The sequence below is a fragment of the Bos grunniens genome, chromosome 24 (assembly GCF_055505025.1).
Source record: "Bos grunniens cultivar Pamir isolate PY7600 chromosome 24, Bosgru_T2T1.0, whole genome shotgun sequence".
Taxonomy (NCBI): domain Eukaryota; kingdom Metazoa; phylum Chordata; class Mammalia; order Artiodactyla; family Bovidae; genus Bos; species Bos grunniens.
The window spans coordinates 8,775,766-8,799,997 of record NC_141188.1 but is presented as its reverse complement, the minus strand read 5'-3'; the positions used below and the strand labels follow the sequence as shown (position 1 = coordinate 8,799,997).

General features: G+C 40.1%; 1 protein-coding gene across 10 annotated transcripts in view; it reads right to left on the bottom strand.

Moving 5' to 3' along the window:
- Nucleotides 1-24,232, bottom strand: part of RTTN (rotatin) — a 120,637-nt gene that overhangs the window by 74,067 nt on the left and 22,338 nt on the right. For 9 of the 10 annotated variants that reach the window (XR_015153399.1, XR_015153400.1, XR_015153401.1 and 6 more), the window contains 12 exons: nucleotides 19,885-20,097; nucleotides 18,261-18,373; nucleotides 16,349-16,475; nucleotides 14,440-14,565; nucleotides 13,819-13,935; nucleotides 12,855-12,994; nucleotides 8,924-9,095; nucleotides 7,231-7,330; nucleotides 5,187-5,275; nucleotides 4,489-4,606; nucleotides 2,808-2,904; nucleotides 2,101-2,169 (listed from right to left, as the gene is read on the bottom strand). Coding sequence is in view for 7 of the 10 variants with exons in the window: in XM_086372188.1 (XP_086228314.1) it covers nucleotides 2,101-2,169; nucleotides 2,808-2,904; nucleotides 4,489-4,606; nucleotides 5,187-5,275; nucleotides 7,231-7,330; nucleotides 8,924-9,095; nucleotides 12,855-12,994; nucleotides 13,819-13,935; nucleotides 14,440-14,565; nucleotides 16,349-16,475; nucleotides 18,261-18,373; nucleotides 19,885-20,097 (1,481 nt within the window). In the remaining 3 variants the exon portion in view is untranslated. Of the gene's footprint in view, nucleotides 1-2,100; nucleotides 2,170-2,807; nucleotides 2,905-4,488; nucleotides 4,607-5,186; nucleotides 5,276-7,230; nucleotides 7,331-8,923; nucleotides 9,096-12,854; nucleotides 12,995-13,818; nucleotides 13,936-14,439; nucleotides 14,566-16,348; nucleotides 16,476-18,260; nucleotides 18,374-18,598; nucleotides 18,713-19,884; nucleotides 20,098-24,232 lie in introns of those variants that run through there. The other variant, XM_086372192.1, reaches the window with a different exon arrangement.

Sequence of the window (24,232 nt, the reverse complement as noted above, 5' to 3'; positions counted from 1 at the left end):
ATAATCACAAACTTTTAAATTCTTAAATGCTACTCAAAATGGTGAGCCACAAAGGAGAGTCAGTTCTACACCTCCCACTTTACAATAACACGAAGATCTCTCTCATGGTCCCGATTTGGAGCAGTTGTCATGCTTTATCCTTCTGCCCTCCTCCAAACTTCCCAAGACACTTGATTGAACAATTCCCTGAGAATTTACCACAGTCCTTGTTGTATTAGAGGTGTTTGCAGAGGGAACTGACACCCTCTGAAATCAAGGCCCGTGGCTACAGTGAACGACACACACATGGTGTTCAACTGAAACACCAATGTCTACTGTGTGCTAACAATGCATGTTACCTTTTACTCAGTTACCTGGCATGGCAGTATGATACCCATTTTACACATGATCAAAATGGGACTTACAGAGGGCAAATGAATTGCCTGTGCTCACAGCAGTCAATAAGGGACAGAATCACAGCTTAACTATTTTCGCTTGAGAACACAGTGGCATCATCAATAAACTCAATGACTCTGTGTTACCAAGAGAACCTAGAAATATTTTTAGATCTAAGAAATATTCAATAGCAGCATCTCTTAAAGTTAATTTCACAGTGTTTAGCAGTACAGCAATGTCTAGCATCTCAAATGTTAAAGAAGAATTTTGCTAATATTCACATATTTGTAACTAATGTCAGGTAAACACCCTTGAGTAGGATTTCTAAGAGAAACTTTAGTGTGCTTCTTCACTTCAAGCATCTCAGTAAAAGAGGCCAAGGTAGGACTCTATATACAAATGAGACTGCATAATTTAAGAAAAGACAAATTTTAAAAATTGGAATTTTCCTTAGGAGTAACCAGGACTCCTCAGAGAAATGGTTAACGCAAGGTCTGAGATAGGGAAATCAAAGGTGAATGATGGATGTGCCTGGTGGGGATCCGGACGTTGTATTAATATATGTGGTGTAGAACGGCAGGGACTGCTACACTGGAGCTGGGAGGTGAATCACTCTGGTGCTTCCAGTGCACCACTCTGGAATACTGTTTAGGAGCACCTACTAAAGCTAAACGTGTAAATACCCTCTGATCCGTATATGTTCAAGAATATTCTTAGCAGTCATTTATTCACAGTAGCCCCAAACAGAAAACAACCCAGTGTCCATCAGTGGTAGAATGTAAACTACACAGCTGTATACTCTCACACAGAAGTGGAAACAAACCCAATAGTGCTTCACGACGTGACGCAGACACATCTCCCCAAGTGGAACAAAAGAAGCCGGAGAGAAGAATATACCTTATAAAGTGCAAGAACAATGTATAATAACAGAAATGAAAGTAGAATTACCTTTGTGGGCCCTGGAAGGTAAGGAAGAAGCATGAACGTGGTTTCCGGCATGCTAGTAATATTTTGTACCTTAATCTGTGTGCTAGATACATGCATGTATTTATCTGGAAAAATTTGTGATTTGTAAACTTTGTGTACACTTCCATAAAAAAAAATTTACTTTTTAAAAAGTCTAAAGAAAGATGAATACCAAATGTAATTCATGACCTGACTGGATCTTGCTTTAAAAAAAAAAATCCATGAAGGATATTTTGGGTATAATTAGAGAAACTGGATCAAATTACAGAATTACTTTTGATTTTCTTAAATGTGACCATTCATGATACAGTGGTTATATAAGATAACATCTTAATTTAAGAAGGTATACGTTGGAATAATTGGGAGGGAAGTAAGATTATGTCTGAAACTTATCTTTAAGCTGGTTGGGGAAAAGATCACATAAAAATAGATAAATGTATTGAGAGAGCAGGAGAGAGGGAGGAAGGAAGCAAGACCTACATCTTAACAGTTGCTGACTATAGACCGCAGGGTACGTGAGTGTTCACCGCGCGGTTCTCTCAAGCTTTCTGTAGTCGTGAACAGCATCAAACCAAATATCTGGTGACGGGGGATGCACACCTACTGAGCCCTCAGAAGCCCCCCTTACGAAGGAGATGTGAAAGCGCTACAAGGCATGTGAGGAAAAGCTAGGTGAAACTTTAACAAACCACAGATTCTTATTTCCCTTTCAGTACCAGTATTTTACCTTCGAGAAAATCGAAGGAAGAAATTTTTTACCTTCTAGAAACTGAAACAGGCAGACTGAAGACTGATGGTGAAGATGGTGTGCAGGAAGGACTATCAGACCTATTTCACAGCAGAAACAGAAAAGCAAAGAGACAACTGAGTGGACCGTTGTCATGCTGAACAAACAAGACCCGCTTCCCCTCCTCGACCGACGCTCAGATGCAGAGCTGCACCTGATTCTGTCATTCAGTCCAGTTACAACACGGCGCCCTCCCCAACCTACTTATAAAGAGCAAACAGTGCTTTTCTTTAAGAAGTCCATATAAGAAATGACTCAGACGATGCAAGTGCTATCCTGGCAGGTGGCCTCCATGTCTCCCTCCCAGTAATCCTGCTCAAGATCAGTGTTAATCAGATGCTACCATCCTAAACATCTTCCCCAAGGTTTTTAAAATTAAATATTCAAGAACAAAAAACACAAAATTGAGAGTATATACTTAAAAATGCATTTAGGATAGAATTTACTATAGTAATTATTAAATTTTGTACTTAGTGATGTTCAAAAGTAAAGTTCTGGGTGACTTTTTGAGCCAATGTGCTTTTTAATACTGCTTACTCAAACCAAATATCATACCACATATATCTACCATGGAAAGCATAAGCTTCCTAAGTCAGAAATTTCCATGTATTGCTGCAAGACTGCATCAGAAACCTTAGATATTTCAGAGCAAAATTCATTTAAAACTCTTATAGCTCACCACATATCCATTCTTGATACTTCATCAAATAACAGAAGACAAAACAATGCTCCAACTTCAGTCACAATGGTACAATCTTCATGAAATATCAAGGAAACTGAGAAATAAAAAGAAGCATAACTTTATATTTTCACCTCAAAAAAGGATGAACCTCAAATTTAAAATATCTTAACTCTAAAAGAAGAGATGCCATTCTCAGAGAAATGCAGTGTTAACCCAGACAAACTGACATTACTAAAAGAGTGGCTCTCAACCTTTCAAATCTATGCGAATCTCTGCAGGGCTTGTTAACAGAGGTTCTGGTGTAGTACATTTGGAGGATACAGACACTACTGGTCTAGCACACTGCATGCAGTCAACGAATGTCTGCTGAGTAACGAATTTTCCTTGTTGAGTACCTAGGTAAAAAACTAACTTTGCCCTGAAACTAAATTCATTAATGAGAGATACTATCATTTATTCTCAGACTCAATTAAGTAATGATTGGAAACATCAATGAGACAGAAAAAGTATTAAAAAGGGTACAGATTATGTTAGCTTAGAAAACACCTTTGAATCTAATAGGCATTCATAATTAGTTGACTGCTTGAATAAATCAAAATCATAAAGAAATGGTAAACTGGAATTAAGTTCTGCTGAATGACGTTAATAGGAAGATAATTATTAATGAGGTGAAGGAAAACTACAGATCCATAACTGCTACTCTTCCACATCAATCTATAAAAAAAATTATAAAATTTTACACACTACTCAAAATATATGAAGCCGAACACTCTGAGTCTCTAGAACTTTACCTGGTTAGAAGCTTTATCAATATTATTTAAACTGTGTCCTATTAACTTGGCAAGCAGGAATCATTAGAAGACAAGAAAATGCTAAAATAAAATGACTATATTCTAAGGATATTTTGAACATAAGTATCATTTATCTCTTAATATGCTTAATAACTGACAAGATTAAACATATTAAGACATCCGATCAAGACATTTCTTGTAGAATATTTAAAAGCAGTGGCCTACACTTCTAGGAAAGAAAACAGCATATAATGTTACCAAGCTCTCTACTGAGAACAGTCAGAAAAGGCAAGAAAAATTTAACAAGAGAACAAAATTACATGGAGTTTTCCCATCTAAATACGTTACTCTATTACAACCAAACTGAAAGGGGTTAAAAAAAAAAAACACACACTTTATAAAATGTAATATAATACACTGATGCTCACAGCCATTCAGGATGGTCTAGTTCCCACTCCCCACAGACTGGGTTTATATATATACCCTCTAGGCCAGTTTAAGGATTTAAGCAGTTATCGCAGCAAAGCGTCAGATCTAAAGGCACAAAATAAAACAATAGAGAGGAAACAGATGTTGGAAAGAAGGCAGTGCTGACAGCTGCTTTAGCCCCTCGCTCTGCAGGTGGGAGCTGACCACCCCCGACAGCCACCTCACCGCGTGGGAGGCCGTCAGAGGCTTCAGCCCTCCCAGCTGTGAGGCCTACTCTGAAACAGAATTTTAAGAAAATTGCCACAAAAGTGTTAAACATTTTCCACTGCGATGGGTTCTTTTAGCAGCATACCCACTTTGGTATTCTGTTAGTAAAGTAGAAAGTAAATGTCACCTACAGTTAAAGAACAAACACTTAAAGCTTAAGACTGAGCTCCTTACTATCAGAATTTATGTACCTCTGAAGAGCAGGGTCAGGACAGAAGTCTTCTGGGACAGAGACTCTCGCAGGACGGGGTCGGCACAGAGGACCTTCCTCAGGAGCATGAGGCTCGGCTGAACCAAACACTCCACCACCTGGCCGGCGGGGGAAACACAGTTGTCTATGGTCATCAGTTTTAAGATGAGATAAAATATACTTTGCATATGTGTGTGCGTGCCTGTGTGCTCAGTCATGTCCGACTCTTTGTGACCCCATGGACTGTAGCCCGCCAGGCTCCTCTGTCCATGGGATTCTCCAGGCAAGAATACTGGAGTGGGTTGCCATTTCCTCCTCCAGGGGAATCTTCCCGACCCAGGGATCAAACCTGCATTACAGGCAGATTCTTTCCAGCTGTGCCACCTGGGAAGCTCCAAAATATAACATTATCTTATTCTAAATTCATGCTTTTTCACCAAAATTATGTGAAACTAAAATGCAAACATTAAGAATTGTTTTCCACTCAAAGTAAGTTTTGTATATACTTATGCTTATACATCTAATATAAATTTTAAGGTTACTTTTCCTTTAGAGACCTTACTTCTAAGAAATTAAAAAAAAAAATGAACAGGTCGTGGGTGTTACTCAAGACTGACACTCCAAGAACTCATCCAAAACCAAGTGAATTCATTTCAAATTTAATTAATAAAAACAGCAGTCTGTAAAAATATGTCTTACCTCACCATCCTGACCCACACATTCACTTAAATACTCAATTATCTTGTCAACTAGGTGCACTTTTTTCACCACAGCATGCATTTTAATATCTGTAGACCAAAAAAAAAGTTATTAAAAATTAAAGAACACTTTCTATAGTCTTAAAAATACAGAACAGACATCCACAACTTTCAAACTGTTAAAAATAGTTGAAAATTAGAGGATGACAGCTTAAACTTTTTACTTTATACACATCTCAACAATTTGAGAACTTTTAAGTAACAAGAACGTCTTCTATAATGTAAAGAAACTATTTTAAAAAGAATCATTAAATGAACTAGTCAGATTCTGAAAAGTACCAGAATTTTAAGTATACAAATGACTCCTTTAATTTGTACATGGAACATTATTGTAGGTTCTTTCATTGGCATTTCTTCTCTTTTCCAAATCCATCATCTCAAAACGCTTAGATTCTCCACAAGCAAATGTGTAAATATCACTTGCAACATGATTTTTCTATTAACACAAGTTCTTTAATCCCAAACTCTTAATAGCAAATACAAAAGAAAGGGTCTGTAACATACTCTAAATATTTCTAAAGAACATGGACTCTTTTCCAATAAACATATTCGTGCGGATATGTGCGTGCACACACTGGCACGGTCTGAGTGTCTGTGTCCCCACAGAGCTCATCTGTGTGAAAGCCAGTCTCCAAAGTGGAGGTTCCAAGAGGTGGGGCTTCTGGGAGGTCACCAATCACGAGGGTGGAGGCTTCGTGAATGAGATTAGTGTCCTGATAAAAACAGGAGAGCTTTGTTGCCCCTTCTCCATGTGAGGACACAGGAGGAAGACAGCCAACTATGAACCAAGAAACGCCCTCACCAGACACTGAATGTACAGCACCGTAACCTTGGACTTTCAGCCTCCAGAACTGTGAGAATAAATTTCTGTTGTTTATCAATCACCTAGTCTGTGGTATTCTATTACAGCAGCCCTAAAAGACTAAGATGTACACACACACACAGGCACTAGAGACATCATTAGGACCAAACACTCTCATTGCTTCTAAGTTAGATATAAGTATTTCATAACTTGTAGACACATTTTCTTAATTTGTCCCCCTATATTCTCATTAAGAAAAACATACAAACATAAAGTTGATATTGAATTAGTAGCTGTCACTGTAACTATCTCCAACTGCCACTTTAAAAAGGCAGCTCCACTACCTTCCAATACAGTGCATGCCAAACTAGGAGCTTTCTTTTTGAAATACTAGACAATACCCAAAGAATACTCTCTAAAACCTTTTTTTTAATTTCTTAGTGGAGGCTTTCCACATTTGCTTGAGCCTGATTTTCTGTAGTTTCTACTACTGTTATTAAAACCACAAATATGTTGAATATGCCTTTCCACGTTACTCTCTCATCCCAATCAGGATGGTAACATTCATCATATCCCACCTTCCAAGTTGAAAAAAATCCTTTTATGTAAATGCAAAGGTACTTCTTTCAAACATTAACAATAAATTACACACATCACATATGGGAAAAAACTAAAAACTAAGAATAACAACACTACAAACAAGGTAAGAGTACATTCTGCTACTTCTTTTTTAAAAATAAACCTTTAAAGAAAATACATAGTCACAGTACATTATTTTTATCTTACCTACCCAAAAAGTACAATTTGATTTATTTCTTTAAGCAAGACGGAACAAACAGAACACCACATACTAGGTAAAGTGAGAAAGGAAGATGCAATTTACTGTTTGAATTATATCAACATATCAAATGACATTCCCTAGGTTAAATAATGATAATCTAGACCTGAGGTCAGCAAACTTTTTCTGTAAAGAACTAGATAGTAAATATATCAGGCTTTGTGGGCCACATATGGCCTTTGTTGCACATTTGTTAAAAATGTAAACATTACCCTTAACTTGAAGGCTGTTAAGAGAAACAGGCCACAGGTCAGAATGGCCTACAAACCAGTTTGCCAACCCCCGGCACCACTGTATGCAGCACCCTGAAATTCCATCCTCAGCAGCACGTTCCTCAGACAGTACCTTGCATAATCACCACTAACTGCTCTGCGGCTGACTTTCTCAAAACAAGATCAACATCATCTGAGACAAAGATTCCATACACCTTTTCAACAGTCTCCAACTGAAAACCAAAAAGAAAAAAAAAATTATTTTTTCATCTACTTCCAATTCTCCAGTAAAATTCTACAGCATTCTATAGTTCATACCATTAAAAGAAAGGCTCAAAAGCCAACTTATTTAAGTAATCAATATATTTATATTTGGAAGAAAGATGTGCTAGGTCAGAGAGGGAGTTAAGATCTAAAACAAAGAGTCATCATGTCAAATAAGCCTCTCCTCTTAATGTACATTTTTGCCAGGAAGTTGTTCACAACCCATTAGCAGCCACTTTTAACAATTTCACAGAAAATGTTCAAGTTGCATAACATTACTCCAGGTGGTAGCCTGCTAGCCTGAGAACAGCAATCCCAGATATGTGAGTCAACCCCAATGTGACTCGGGGTTTCTCTGCTGCTCCCAGGGGCCACCAGCTGAGTTCCCCTGGCCCGCTCCCCTTCCCCTCTCAAGCACCCTGGAGCAGAGAGCTCCCTGGGGCAGGCTGCCCAGCTCTCCGACCAGCCTCTGCCCCGTACCAGCCCCCGGACGTCACTTCCTGCCAGGAGAGTGTGAGGACGCAAAATACAACAGGACCAGGGGAGAGAAAAGGACTCAGAACACACTCTTCCTTCCTCCCACCCACCGCCATCTGCAGCCCTAACATGCACTCAGAAAAGAGAGCTCTAGAACCCACTCCTTCCCCCACACCACACACAGGGCCAGGAGCGACACCAGGGGCTCAGTACACAGGACGACCCCAACAGGACCTGGTGTATGGTCCATGGAAGGTTCTCCAACCACCTGTCATTGCCATGACATGGCCCCGAACACTCAGGTTAGGAGAACGCTGAACGTGTTTCCCCATTTTAAAAAATCCACTGTATTATGTGTAGCTCTACAGCACTGCCACAGGCCTCAAGGGCTGGTCTAAACTTAAATAAAAACAGCCAGACTGCACACTTAGAGCCACAGGTGAAGCTATGAAAGCTGGGAATGAACCAATGGAGATAACCGACACGAGCTGTTACTGATCCCACAGGTCCGCCATGATTCGGGTGCAGCCTTGGGCAGACAGGAGATGAAGGCTAAACCTCTGAAGAGAGGGGAAAAGCCAAAGATTCAGAATAAGAGATTAACAAAAATACCTCAGAACCACTGTAACATTTAAGAGAAACTGCCTTTGGCTTCTATATTCTTTTCCTGTGATGAAAAGGCTGAAAAATTTTATCATAGGAATATTTTCTTTTTTGAATATTTCCAAGAGAAGAGAAAGAATAGTTTTTATGTCAGTGACATTTGTTTTTAAGAGTCATCACAGAATTTCTTTCCTTGAGATTAGCCTTACGCTGTGTTTAAGATTCTATTCAAATGAATTTGCCTTTCCAGAGTATATTCTCAATGAAAAGGGACATGATGCCTGGCATACAGTGGGCAGTCAAGAAATATCTGTTCAATAAACAAATGTATCCAGAAGCCAGAAAAAGCCAGGATACAACTTCAACTTCACACGTGAAGCTACCACTTCTCTCCCTGTCTGATGTATAATGGAATAAAGAATGTAACACACAATAGATCACACAGTTATAAACAAATGAATAAACTTGAAAGTTAGAGGCACCTTAATCATCAGTTCTCTTCGGTCATCCAATTTGAGTTCAATAGGTTTTTTCACAATAAATAAATTAGTAACTCTGGAGAGAACTCTGGCATCTATTGAAGGGCGCTTGGTGTCAGACCCCTCTTCCCTTGTGAGGTGAGATGCTAAGAGCTTTAATGCCAGCACCCGGACCCTGCAGAAACAAAGTCTTTAAGTCAATATTTTGTAACATAAACTGAATATAAACGGCTAAAAAAAAAAAGTATAGAAATTAGAAAGGTCCATAATCCAAAGAATTATTACAAATCAACACAAGTATCAGCTATGCTTATGCTTCCTTTGTGGCTTAGATGGTAAAGAATCTGTTTGCAGTGCTGGAGACACAGGTTTGATCCCTGGGTTGGGACGATCCCCTGGAGAAGGAAATGGATACTCACTCTGGTACTCTTGCCTGGAGAATTCCATTGACAAAGGAGCCTGGCAGGCTACAGTCCATGGGGTCACAAAGAGCAGACATGACTGAGTGACCAACACTTTCACTTTTTCATTTTCTACTATACTGAAATTATGAATGACATTTTACTTTTTCTATTAAAGTACTCACTGTATATCTACAATTATTCCTGCATTTTACATTTATAAATAGACAGAAGAAATAAAGAATAACTGATAATTACAAGAGAAGATGCAGACTCACTGTGACTGCAAACTTCACAGTCAATACTGCCTCAACTCCAAATTAAAAATTAAAAATCCTGACTCCAGCCTCCATGTCAAGTGATCTATCTCAATCATGAAAACTATCACAGACGCAAGAACACAGTCCAGACAACAGGTCGAACCTCCAGGAGAGTAATCATGTTAATAGCTAAAGTGAGATACTCGGAGTGAAATAGATCCCCTCAAATATGAAAATGCAAATACTTCTAGCTCCCATCAAAACTCTATTTTATCTGGACTTGATTAGCTTTAAAGCCAGTTGAGTGCAAAGGCAGAAGATTTCAAGAAAAGGCTGGCTGCTGCACACTATTAGTTGAGTTCAGTTCAGTCGCTCAGTTGTGTCCGACTCTTTGCGACCCCATGAACCACAGCATGCCAGGCCTCCCTGTCCATCACCAACTGAAATGCAAAACTAGAATCATCAAGTTGACAAGCAACAATGAGCTGGAGGATACTGAGACAGGTTCTCGAACTACATGGACACCGGGACATTCTAAGCGGTAATCCGAGTTCCAGGTTTCAGGTTGCACATGGAAGACTACAGTTAAAACCTGCACACCCGCGCAGGCCTCCCTACAACAGCAAGCCTGTTTTCCGTCACCCTGAAGTCCCCGTCACTGATCTCGCTTTGTTACAATTAGTAATGAAGTATGACTGATACAATCTCTCTTCTGTTACATGCCCAGTTCCAGACAGGCCGTGTCATGTCTGTGTTGTGTGCTGCCAGGTTACAGCCGACCACGGTCCCCAGTTCAGTTCAGTTCAGTCGCTCAGTCGTTTCCGACTCTCTTTGCGACCCCATGAATCGCAGCACGCCAGGCCTCCCTGTCCATCACCAACTCCAGGAGTTCACTCAGACTCACGTCCATCGAGTCAGTGATGCCATCAAGTCATCTCATCCTCTGTCGTCCCCTTCTCCTCCTGCCCCCAATCCCTCCCAGCATCAGAGTCTTTTCAACTCTTTGCATGAGGTGGCCAAAGTACTGGAGTTTCAGCTTTAGCATCATTCCCTCCAAAGAAATCCCAGGGCTGATCTCCTTCAGAATGGACTGGTTGGATTTCCTTGCAGTCCAAGGGACTCTCAAGAGTCTTCTCTGACACCACAATTCAAAAGCATCAATTCTTCAGTGCTCAGCTTTCTTCACAGTCCAACTCTCACATTCATACATGACCACTGGAAAAACCATAGCCTTGACTAGATGGACCTTTGTTGGCAAAGTAATGTCTCTGCTTTTCAATATGCTATCTAGGTTGGTCATAACTTTTCTTCCAAGGAGTGTCTTTTATTTTTTTTTAATTTTATTTTATTTAACTTTACAATATTGTATTGGTTTTGCCATATATCAAAATGAATCTGCCACAGGTATACATGTGTCTTTTAATTTCATGGCTGCAATCACCATCTGCAGTGATTTTGGAGCCCAAAAAAATAAAGTCTGACGTTGTTTCCCAAGTGCTTCCCAAATCAACAGAAAGCAGGAATTTACTGTATTATGAGCAGGTACCATCTTTGAAGGGCAAATATTTGCTCCAGATGGTGTGGGAAGTCAGGCAAAGCTCCCTTTCCCCTCTGCCGTGTCACCCACATGACACTCTTCTTTTGGGCCCATGCTCTGCATTAGTGTCTGGGGTCACTGGTGCAGGGGCAGCCACCACCCCCAGGGAAAAGGCTAGCAGGGAACACGGCAAGCATGGACTTAGGCATCTCTTCCTCTGGAGATAAACTTCACATTTTCTTAGGTTTAGCAAGAGCACCAGAATCCGATTATTTCCCTACACTTGTTTCTTTCAACGAATATATTTTGAGCATATTTATCCCCAAGGTGGTCAATGAAGGTCTGAGGATGTAAAGATTAGCCAGTGGACAGCGTTCCTGCCGAATGGAGTTTATGGTCTGATGAGATGAGAGAGGATTAGTCAAATAATGAAAACAATTACACACTGATTTACACTGCTTTAGGCTGTGTGTAACTGAGAATTACCTTACCCAAACCCTTGGCTCCTGGGAGGGGATCTCTAAGCCCCTAGAACGTCCTGCCTGAGAACAGTGTTTCTGTTTACCTGGAGACTTTGGGCCAGGAAAGGCAATCCGGAAACAAACATCTGTTTTGCTAAATCACCAAATTTGAGGAAGGGAGTACTAAATGAGCACAGTAGTAATAAAGACACTGACTAGGGAGCACTTGCAGAAGCCCAATCCCGAGGAGCACACGCACAGTAACCCCATCTGCCCCACCGGCTCCAGCATCACCCACAGGTTCCTCTCTGCACAATACACATGCTCTTACAATGTCCCTATTTTCCTCCTTCCATTCTCTTATCATTTTACTTTATTTCATCTACTTCCTTATTTTGTCGTCTGACTGCCTGTTTACAAAGAAGCCACTGTATCATCCTAACTAGGTAAGGTGAAAACAAAATTACCCATCGTCAAGAGAACGTCTGTCTGTGTCCCCCAGCCTTTCCAGCTGGTCCTTTCTCGTCATCACTGCTGATCCATCTGGACATTTAAGTGTTTTTTCTCTTCTTGGTGAGAGAAAATCTAACCCCTGCTACACCGAGAGAGTAATAGTAGATTCATGCTGCACTGACCAAGAAGGAAGAAAGACAATCCTTCTCTCCTCCTCTTTTAGTTAAAATGACACATGAATGGTGGAGGAAAGGGCACTTCTTCAGTTTGCCTAGTAAGAGGACAAGCTAAACAAGATGAAAATATATCCACACATTGGTAAGCTCCAGGAGCTGGTGATGGACAGGGAAGCCTGGCATGACGCAACCCATGGGGTTGCAGAGTCAGACACATCTGAGCGGCTGAACAGCAACAACAGACCCTGATATGTGAGGCAACTGGTCCACCACACTTTCATGAAAAAATTTAGTTTTCAGAAAAAATATTTCATTGGAGAAGTTTCACTCAAGGAGGCTAACAATTTCTAAAGAGAGAAGACAGTGCAAACACTCTACGGTTCCTGCCATCTGCTTCTGTGCCCCGCTCTACCCCGCGTGCAGCAGTGCTGTGACCAGCAGTGAGTGCGGTGGGGCCACAACACGGGCGGGCCTAGCGGCGAGGCTGGAGGAGGATGGGGCACCAAGGAAAGCGTCCACAAGACCACTCACGGGGCCCTCTGATAAAAGAAGCACTCTCCCTGACCTTCTCTGGTTCCACATGGATTCACTCATTTCCCAGAACGCTCCCATGGCCTCGCACACTCAGAGGACCTGCTCTACTTACGAGGGCTTCTTCACCAGCAGGAGCCGCAGCATGGACTTCAGCCGGGTGGCAGAGGGGAGCACCCCTTCATCGGTCTCTGGACTCTCTCTGCTGAGGTGGAGGATGCAGTTCCCCAGAGGGTCTTCAGTGTCGGCGTAGCCCTAACAGATTTCATCAAGAGGCAAGTTATGATTTGACTGTATACATAACATGCTGCTTGATTCTTTACCTTGAGAGAATAAGAAACTCTGCTGACCTGTCAGGCAACTCACAAATTTCTTTCAATTCAGTTGAATAAGGACTTTTCTTAAAATAACCAACATGAAGTAAGAAGCCTGCATTCAACTGTATTTAAAAAATAATACTGGAGAACTTCAGCAAAATGTGCCAACCCTCCTGACACGTGCTAATTTTTCTCCAGGAGTCGAGCTGTGGGGCTGCCCTGGATGGGGCCCCTGCAGATCTTCAGAGCTGCCCCCGCACCCCCCACCCCGCACACACAGCGGGAGCGCCTGCAAAGACGGGAGCAGTCTTGCACTGGCCGGAGGTCCCAGCTCTGTCTTCTGAAGGACCACTCCCATGAGGGTGGGCCTTTCCCATCTTCCCCACCTTCCCATCCAAGGGAGGGGGGCCCTGCATGCCCCTCACTCCTTTACCTGACCCCAGAAGGGCTGCTTACAAAGCTGGCTCTCTGAGAGCTCAGTAATCAACCTATCACGCTAATCCATACATAAACAGGTAGAATCCACGAAGCCAGTTTCATTCTATCAAGTCTGCTTGAAAAGCATGGTTAGTTTTGCCTATAAGCCTTTACATGAGGCTGAGCTCTATTTTTCACAGTCGGTGCTGAAGGCCAGTGCCTCACTTCTTAACCTCACACCCAGACACACAGCACCCCAGCATCTCGTCTCCCTGACGGCACGCGTTTCAATCAGTCACGCTCACTGACCAGAAACGGTGGCCCAGGTGGGTGAGCACAGTGTACCTGTAGCACGGGGATGACGGGGCACAGGGACTCGATGAACTTGTTCCAGGTCGGCGCCGACACCCTCAGTCGGCCCTGCAGCAGGTGCACCAGGATGGCCTTGGCTGCAGCGCTCACCTGCCCAACAACACGGACATCAGTCCAGTGAGGTGGCCGCCAAGTCATCTTACGTACCTGGGACGCTCCATGCGCAGTCTGGAAAGCTGCTACAGTCAGCAGCTCTTCCTTCACAGTTCCTGTTTCCACAGCATCATCTTACATTCTGTTCTCAACCAGTTTTTCCCCCTTTAATGGTTTCTCTTCTTATCTTTAAAGTACACTTTTCCATTGAATAAAAATGTTTTTTATGGAAATACTCTTACTATAACTACTGCATCATTCCTATACCTTACATGAAAAACTTAGTTTGATCTGAGTTCTCTGAGAACAAGGATGTCCTGTATTTTGAGCCTCATTTTTAACATTTTTTTAACAACAATTTAACTGAACCCACACATTAAAGACAAGTTTCTTTTTACTTTCTCATCCTACTGTCTTGTTACATTAGAATATTACCTTGATTTAGCTGAATATCTACGAAATTACTCTCTTGTATTGACACTTCCTCTTAACATGCCATACCTCATTTTTGGGGTCTTGAATGCCAAATGCAGAGATTTCATACAGAACTTTTGGGTGAAGTAGAAAATGAATTCCATTACAAAGGGAAGACACAGGTTTACTGATATTATGGATGCCTAAACATTCCTGCAAAATAATACAAAAAGTTTTTAAAAATCAGTGACACTGATTTTTCCAAAGGATTCCTCTTTCTTCTCTTTATAATTCAAATCCAATTTTAGTACTTAAGTCACTAAAATTTTTCTTTTAACTGGTAGGAGATAAAGATTCTCCTGACAAGTTTTGAGTTTGCATGACACACCTATCACAAAGTTATACTGCAATGAAACTGAAGAACAGCAGAGATAAGGAAAAGATCTTAAAAGCTGGTAGAGAGAAAAAAAATACAAAGAAATTATAATTTAACTGACAACAGACTTCTCAAAAATGATAGAAGCCTAACAAGAGCAAACGAGTATTGGAAAAGTGCTAAGAAAAAATAGCAGTCAATCTACAATTCTATACTCAGCTAATCAATCATTCAGGAGTAAGATAAAATCAAGACATTTTCAAACATGCACTATCAGTTACAGACAGTTATTGAAAATACTGAAAAACTTAATTTCAGTAAAAAGTAGACCAAACCTAAATACTTAACTATAAATAGAAGAAAATACATTCAAAGTAAAGAGCAGTTAAGATGAATGAACGAGGTAGATTAAATGAAAAGAACAGGCCATAAAAACGTGTACAGCATGAAATTATTTACTTTAAAAAGGCAGAAACAATAATATATATGATTTATAGAGACATGTATGTAAAACACACAGATGGGAAGGATAAACACCAACTTTTAAGAATGGTTATATTGGTGGCAAAAGGAAAGAAGCCTCAGTTGTAACTAATATTTTTATTTCCCTGAAAAAAAATGATAAGTAAAAATGGCAAAACCTATACATTATACCTAGATAGTACTTACAGAAGTATTGAATACAAGAGGACATTTTCAAGAGTACATGGGAACATAGGTATTTTTCTATATTGTCCTTTGTACAGTGTTCTTTTCAATATCAAAATAGTTAATATTTATGTACTGGTGCTGCTGCTGCTGCTGCTGCTAAGTCGCTTCAGTCGTGTCTGACTCTGTGCGACCCCATAGACGGCAGCCCACCAGGCTCCCCTGTCACTGGGATTCTCCAGGCAAGAACACTACTCTATCCTAAAATATTTTATAATTTAAAAATATAGGAAATATTTGTTTCAAAAGAAAAGAAAAATATTACTAAGAAAACAGATCTGAAACTATAAAATTTAAGCTGTAATAACCTAAAACTTTTCCTGTGCATAGAAATCACTTTGAATACTTGATAGAAGTCAACTTTCGCTTATAATTTTTCCGTCATTAAGTAACACAACATAAATGTAATTCTTAATAAAACTTCTAATAAAGCGATTCAGATGCTAGACTTACCAAGTTTGCAGTTACAGAATTTAATAGTATAAAGTTTTTAGAGTTGACTAACAATTTTTGGGGGCTTCCCAGGAGGGCGCTAGTGGTAAAGAACCTGCCTGCCAATGCAGGAGACTTAAGAGACATGGGTTCAATCCTTGGGTCAGGAAGATCTCCTGGAGGGCACAGTAATCCAATCCAGTATTCTTGCCTGGAGAATCCCAAGGACAGAGGAGCCTGGTGGGCTATGGTCCATAGGGTTGCAAAGAGTCAGACATGACTGAAGTGACTTAGTGCACGCGCGTGCGCGCGCGCACACACACACACACACACACACACAGCACGCATGCAATAATATAAATTTTTTAGAGTTGACTAATAATTACCATTTATTTTTATGGTAATAATTCTTAGTTTTAGTGTTATAATAAAAGAATCCACTGTTAATGCTCCCCTCCCCACAAAAACCAAACAACCTACCTTAACAATTTCCAGACAGCAGTGGTAAGTTTCAACTTTCACTTGTAGCAAAGGGTGAGACAACATCCGCAGAAACACCTTCTGACTTTCTCCTTGTAGTAAAGGACTGGCCTGCACGGATTTCCAGCTGGTAGGAAGGTAAACATTCAAGACATCTAAGGCAAATAAATTACTAAACATGACATTGAAAAGCACAGTGAACAGGATTTCTTTCCACTCCAATTCCTCCACCTGGGGTCTTCTTTAACCAACCTAGAATTAATATTTAGCCAAGACTACTTGTTTTAAGTAAACTTAAAACAAAGTTGGGCTTCCCAGGTGGCTCAGTGGTAAAAGAATCCACCTACCAATGCAGAAGACATGGGAGATGAGAGTTCGATCCCTGGGTTGGGAAGATTCCCTGGAGAAGGAAATGGCAACCCACTCTAGTATTCTTGCCTGGGAAATCCCATGCTTAGAGGAGCCTGATAGGCTACAGTGCATGCAGGTAGCAAAGAGTCAGACACGATTGAAGTAACAGCACATGACTTGCTTTAAGAAAGAGAATATTCTCTCTTAAAGAGTACAAAAAAAAAGTCTCTAGAAAATTATATTTAGAATGTAAAATGGTACAGCCATTATGGAAAACAGTACGGAAGTTCCTCAAAAAACTAAAACTAGAACTACTGTATGAGCCAGCAGTCCCACTGTTAAGTATGTAACCAAAGGGAATGACATCGGTTTCTCAAAGAGATATCTGCAGTCCCATGCTCACTCTAGAATTATTCACAATAGCCAATACATGAAAATAATCAGTGTTTAAATATATACAATGGAATACTGCTGTTGTTTACTTCCTAAGTCAAGTCCAGCTCTTTGCAACCCCATGGACTGTGGCCTGCCAGGCTCCTCTATCCATGGGGTCTCTAGGCAAGGATACTGGAGTGGGTTTCCATTTCCTTCTCTACGAGGTCTTCCTGACCCAGAGATTGAACCTGTGTCTCCTGCAATGTCAAGCAGATTCTTTACCACTGAGCCACCAGTGAAGCCCCATAATGGAATACCATTCAGCCTGGAAAAGGAAGGAAATCCTATCACTTGTGACAATACAGATGAAGCTGAACGACATGCTAAGTGACATGGGCCAAGACAGAAAAACAAATACTATATGATCTGACCTATATGTGGAATCTACAAAAGTCAACTCATAGCAGCAGAATGTAGAACTGGTGATTGCCAGGGACCGGATGAAATGCAGAGATGTGGGTCAAAGGACACAAGGTTTCAGTTACACAGGGCAGGTAAGTTCTGGGGACCATGGTTAATAATGCTGTCTTGTACACTTGATATGTAGTAAGAGTAAACCTTCAATGTAGTTCTCACCAGATAATTATGTGAGGTGACTGACTTGACAGAGCAGGAGAGGGACAGAAAAATAAATTCCATATTTAATGGATATTTATCACTATGGAGTTTACTCTATCCAAAAGCAATGAAAATACTAGGTTTTAAAGCAAACTCTGCTCCAACGTCCCCAAAATAAGTTAATCAATGCACTATGCTTTCCAAAAATCTATATAAAAGATAGGAATAATGAAACTTACATTTAAAAAACCCTCAATTCAAGTTATTAATTACAATGTTAAAGATATATTAACAAATTTGAACACTTATTTGGAAAGACATCAAAAAGTGTAAAAATCTAAGGATAATTAATGTTGATTACAAACATGACATTTCTAGTTTACTGCTGAAGAAAACATTTAACTGTCTAATGCAGCTATACACCCACAGTTTAAAAATCAGAACATATAATAGCAATTTAAACGAAAAAATAACCAGACTGAAAGCCAGTTTCATTTTATTGTCCCTAAACTTACACACACACACACACACCATATAATAATATAATCATATTAAGAACAATAATTACATTTTTGAACAAATGGAGATGATTTCCTTTATTAGGGGGAAATGCTGATGGTAGGAAAAGCTACGTAAGGCTTGATCTGCCAGCTCCACTAACTCTGAGAGATTCTTTTCTCCCTAAAAAAGACGCAGAATGCAACAGTAAATGTCAAGGTCATACACAGTAAGATTCTCAACAGCTAACAAAGCAGCTTCAAGAAACTGGATCATCCAGAGGCCCTGAGCCTGTTCACATCTGCTTAAGTCAACCATCTCCACAAGCAGACCAAAAAGGTCAGCCTCAGAGGAAAAATGCGGAGAGAATGCCCAACTCAACACCACCTGAGACTTCATTCTATTTACCTCTGAGTGGCATGTTCCTTGACGGCTCGATTGTGCCCTTGTCTCCCTATTAACTGCAGCTCAAGGCAGGACCCGTGTATTTTAAGATCTACCTCCCGCTTCTAACATCCTGACAGGTTCTAGGAAAACAGGGTACAATCAATACATGTGTGATTAACTAGCCATGCAAAATGCCACAGGAATAATTCAACTAAACAGCAATTCAAAATTCTGTCATGGAGGAAACAAGATATAGTGGCATAAAGATGAAGGGAAAAGAAAATAAAAATAAACAATAATTGGTAAATAAGGAAAATTTAAAGTATGAGGTTCCCAAAAAGTCCACTGTAGGGGCCAAAAGGAGTAACAATTTTGCTCCTAATTTTTCAAAATCTTCAGGACCCATTTTGATATTTCAGACAGTAAACAACTATTGAAGCAATGTCTATTTTAAGACTCATTAACGCTTTCATTTGGAGAAGGCAATGGCACCCCACTCCAGTACTCTTGCCTGGAAAATCCCATGGACGGAGGGGCCTGGTAGGCTGCAGTCCATGGGGTCGCTAAGAGTCGGACACGACTGAGCGACTTCACTTTCACTTTTCACTTTCATGCATTGGAGGAGGAAATGGCAGCCCACTCCAGTGTTCTTGCCTGGAGAATCCCAGGGACGGGGGAGCCTGGTGGGCTGCCGTCTATGGGGTAGCACAGAGTTGGACACAACTGAAGTGACTTAGCATAGCAACGCTTTCATTTAGAAAGTGCTACTTTTATTTATGTTATTTAGATAACATACTAAATAATATCCTAAAAGGGATAAGTAACAATACATAATTACTACTGTAACAGGGTACCGAAAGTAGACCTTCTACCTTAAAATGCTGTTCATAATTTTATTTAACAAAAGAACAAGCTCTTTATATAAATAAAGATCTATAAAATATTAAGGGAAAAATATGTCTACAAATAAGCACTAAATTTTCCCTTCTAATTCTGTTTATGTCACCTGTCACACTGTTCACACACACTAAACCACTTCAAAGAGGAACTCAATCTAATAAAGATATTGATTATAATTGTTTTAAAAAATACCACTGGTCTCATAAAAATACACCATTCATTAATCAAATCTTCATTTTATTTTATATAAATCGTATCCTTAATCTTGTAATTGGGCCATTAAGTAATAATGAATCCTACCCCGAAGAATTCAATTGTTAAATGTCCATCAGTTTGAAAACTATAGGTTGAATTTTCTAAACATTTTATCAAAGGAATTTTAAAGAGACGTTAACAAAACTTTTTACCTCCTTCCCAACATCAGACAGGAAGTTACAGGTACACTCAATTGAATAAGCAGCCTCTGCAGTTCGTTTATAAATACTGTAGTTTTCAGAATTCAGCTGTTCCAAATAGGCCACAACAGCTTCGTGAATGTTTGGATATTCCAAAGAAACAGGCACGTCCAAAGAAATAAAAAATAACGCTGCTGACACAGGCTCCGGTAAAAAGCGGCTTGCCTTGATAAATTAAAAAAAAAAAAATTAACCATTGTCAGATAAATACAGTAAACTATAATCTTAATGCACTTCGACTTTTTTTTTAGTAATTTTCTATCACAAAATCCATGCTTTTCCAAAGAAAATTCTATCCCCCAAGACTTAATTTACCTCTACACTTTTGTTCAATGCAGTTTTTTCTAAGCCCAAAATATCCCAAGTCCAAATTTCAACTCCTTTCCAAAGCCTGGGGTCCGGGATACCTCCCCTTCCCCACAGCAACCCTTAGCATTCCTCTCCCCGGAGCCCACACTTTGTTCATGCTGAACAGAAGAGAGCTGAAGAGAAGGCACCAGGCCTCTCTCTCTAAGTATCCCGTGCAGGCGCACACAGATGGTCAGGAAAAAATGCAGTAAACCCCTGAGGAGACAGCCCAGGGCTTATTAACTACACACTGAATTGAATAACCCTAAATTAAGGACTTCCCCAGTGGCTCAGATGGTAAAGCATCTGCCTACCATGCGAGAGACCTGGGTTCAATCCTTGTGTTAGGAAGATCCCCTGGAGAAGGAAATGGCACCCCACTCCAGTTTTCTTGCCTGGAGACTCCCATGGACAGAGGAACTTGGTAGGCTACAGTCCATGGGGTCGCAAAGAGTCAGACACGACTGAGCTTAAAGATAAATCAAGTATAACTATACACTGATTTGAACAGAAATTAATTTCTATTTGGTTTTGTGTTTTAGAAGAGAAAGGAGAAATTCAACATAATATTTAATACAGTTCTAGAACACTCACAAAAAATTGACCTTTAATTAGTATAAAATAAAGGGGCCCATTTTATAACTTAATTGATTTAAAACTAAGAAATCCCTGTTAGATTTTTTCTTTTAATGATTCTAGCTTTGTGATAGGATTCTATGCATCAACTAATGAAAAGAACTGAAAACTCAACATTCAGAGAAAACCATTTGAGAAGAGCTCAAGAGTACTATGCTGCCTTTATTTTAGCAGGTTTGGTCATAATATTTTCATGGATAACATATTTTAAGGATAATTATTAACTGTCTGAAGGCCTAAGAGCTAAATCAGCTAAACAATGCTTTTACATGAAATAAAGTTGCCAAATGAAAGTCAAAAACTAAAGGAATCAAAATTTTATGTTACTGAGCATGGAAAAAAAAAAAAAAAAAACTATTAAGATAGCAGCCATTACAAAGTCAAGAGAAATTTCTCTTATTCTGTGAAGAACACTCCTAATGGAAAGAGAAAGAAACTAAATTACCTCTTGACTAATTATTTGCTCCCTTGGCTAACGCTCCTTGAGCCCCCACTGTGCGCGGGCACCATTTCAGCTCCTAGGGACACAGCGGAAGAGACAGAACCTCTGCCCTCACAAAGTTAACATTCCAGCGGAGAAAGCAAAGAGTAAGCCACACTTGTCAGGTACGGCTGGGAGTGCTGAGAAAATTCTAAAAACAGGAGACAGGAAGGATGGACAGGGACCAAGGAGCGACAGGAGGGGGCGCAGAGGAAGGACTCTGACAAGGCAACATGTAAGTGGAGACCTGGGAGTCAGGAGCCACATGGACATCTGAGGGAAAAGCAGTCACAGCGCAGGGAACAGCAAGTATAAAGGCTCAGACATGGAGCATCTTTGGCAGCAAGCAGGCCAGTGGAGCTAGCGCGGGGCGATGGCCTCCGGGGGCAGTGGTGCCAGATCAGGGAAGGCTTCAGATCATCAAAAGGACTTGTCCTCCAAGGGGGCACTGGAAGGTTTCGGGCAAACATCATGATCAGTCCAAACGAACAGGTGGAAAAGGGCAATGGTGGAAGCTGAGAGACCAAGGAGGAGGTCACTGCAACAACCCAGGCAAGACGGAATGGCGGCTTCAACTCAGGCAGTAGCAGTGGGAGTGGTGAGAATTACTCAGGTTCTGGACCGATGATCAAAGGAAAAAGACACTTTGTCCAGGGATTGGACCTAAGTGTATGAAAGACAGGAATCAAGGATGCCTGTAAGGTTTTCTCATGATCAACTACCAACTAGAATGAAAGTGTCCTTTACTGAGATGGGAAGACCACAGGGAGAACACACTTGGGAAGGAAGCAAAGAACTAGGCTTGGGACCTGTTAAGCTGGAGATATGAACGGTCAAGGGAAGATGTAAGAAGGATATAGGATATACATAGGACTTTGGGGTTCAGACGACACATGTGGTCTGGAAATATAAGTTTGGGAGGTGTCCCCAAATAAATGGCATTTAAAGACTCAAAATGGGATGACATTTCATGAGGGGCATAGCCAGTCTTGGGATTCTGCCTCTTTAAGAGGTTAGGAAGACAGAGAGGAATTAGCAAAAAAGACTGAGTGAGGTGGGCACTGCGCTGAGATAGTAAATCCTAGTGGATCAACTCCAAAGACGCTGTGTTCTAGTTTAAAAGAGCTTTCTCTGACTTTAGGCACAAAAATATAAATAGCTGACGTGACGATTAAACAAGTAGAAAATGTGGTATATCCCACTCAATAAATATTAATTTCCTCTCTTTCCTCTTCTCATCCATCACTCAGGAATTCTGACATTTTCATTCTACATTCCCACATCTGAAATTCATCTCAGGAACTCAGAGCACCAAAGGAAGGGCGTACATTTAATCCTCGCAAGGGCCAGAGGCTCCGTCACAGTTTACACCCCAGGCTGAAGACGGTGGTCCTCCAAGCCTTAGTCATGTGTCAGTGAGGCGGGACTAAAAGTGGAGATACTTCAGTGGAGTGCCATCACCACCACTAGGTAAAGAAGAGTCAGCAGCATTTTTTTCACCAATTGGATCTAACCAAGCATAGCATTTTTCATAAGATTACCAATGCCTCCTTTTAACCTCTAAGTGGATATTCTCCAAATTCATCTAAAAACCAGCAATTATCAATTTCAAAAAAGGTCTTCCAGGGCATTCTGTCAAAATTTTCAAATTAAGGAAATCCTTACATAGAGTCATACTATCGTTTTCCAACTTCCAATTACACATTTGGTAAGTGGCAACTCAAATATTTAAAAGCTACTTTCAGTGTAGAAAGTTTCAGAGTTCAGATTCAAGTTCAGTTTCTGGTGGGCTAGCAACAGGCAGACGGCAGCAAAACCTTGTATTTTTATCAATTAAAGGACAATTTTAACAGCAATAGAAGAGCAGTTTTGTTTAAATTTCACTTTAAAGTTCTCAAAGCAATTATAACCATCTATAAGCTGATACTTTTATTATAATCTCTTCATTGACCCATTTACTGCTCTAATGAAGTTCCAAGCTATATTTTTAAAAGAGCTACCAAAAATTGCAGATATTGATTTGCCTTCAAAAACAAGAAAAGTAAGTATCTGAAGAAAAAAAAAAAGTCATGGAGAGTTGACTTTATATTATTCTATTCAAATAAAATAAATTACTGATTTGTATTTTAATTAATAAGCATATAGATGAAAAACATCTATAATCAAAAAAGCAAAAATTAAGCTCTATGGTACAACTAACAAGTAACTTTTCCAACAACATTCAACATATAGAATGTTGAATCTGGTAATACCTAATAAGTTATTGTAGCACTACTAAGTTTTCAGTTATATGATATTATTATGTAAAGTGAGACACCTATATTTTAAATACAATTCCAGTCCTTTATGACTAAAATCCTTCAAATTATGTTTATGCTTTGGAATTTATTAAATTAAAAGATGCTTGCTCCTTGGAAGAAAAGTTATGACAAACCTAGACACCATATTAAAAAGCAGAGACATCATTTTGCCGACAAAGGTACATACAATCAAAGCTAAGACTTTTCCAGTAGTCATGTACAGATGTGAATGTTGACCATAAAGAAGGCTGAGTGCTGAAGAATTGACACTTATGAACTGTGGTGCTGGAAAAGACTCTTGAGAGTCCCTTGGATTGCAAGGAGAACAAACCAGTCCATCCTAAAGGAAATCAACCCTGAATATTCATTGGAAGGACTGATGCTGAAGCTGAAGCCCCAATACTTTGGCCACCTGATGCAAAGAACCAACTCACTGGAAAAGACCCTGATCCTGGGAAAGACTGACGACAGGAGGTGAAGGGGGTAACAGAGATGGCTGAAAGGCATCCCTGACTCAATGGACATAAGTTTGAGC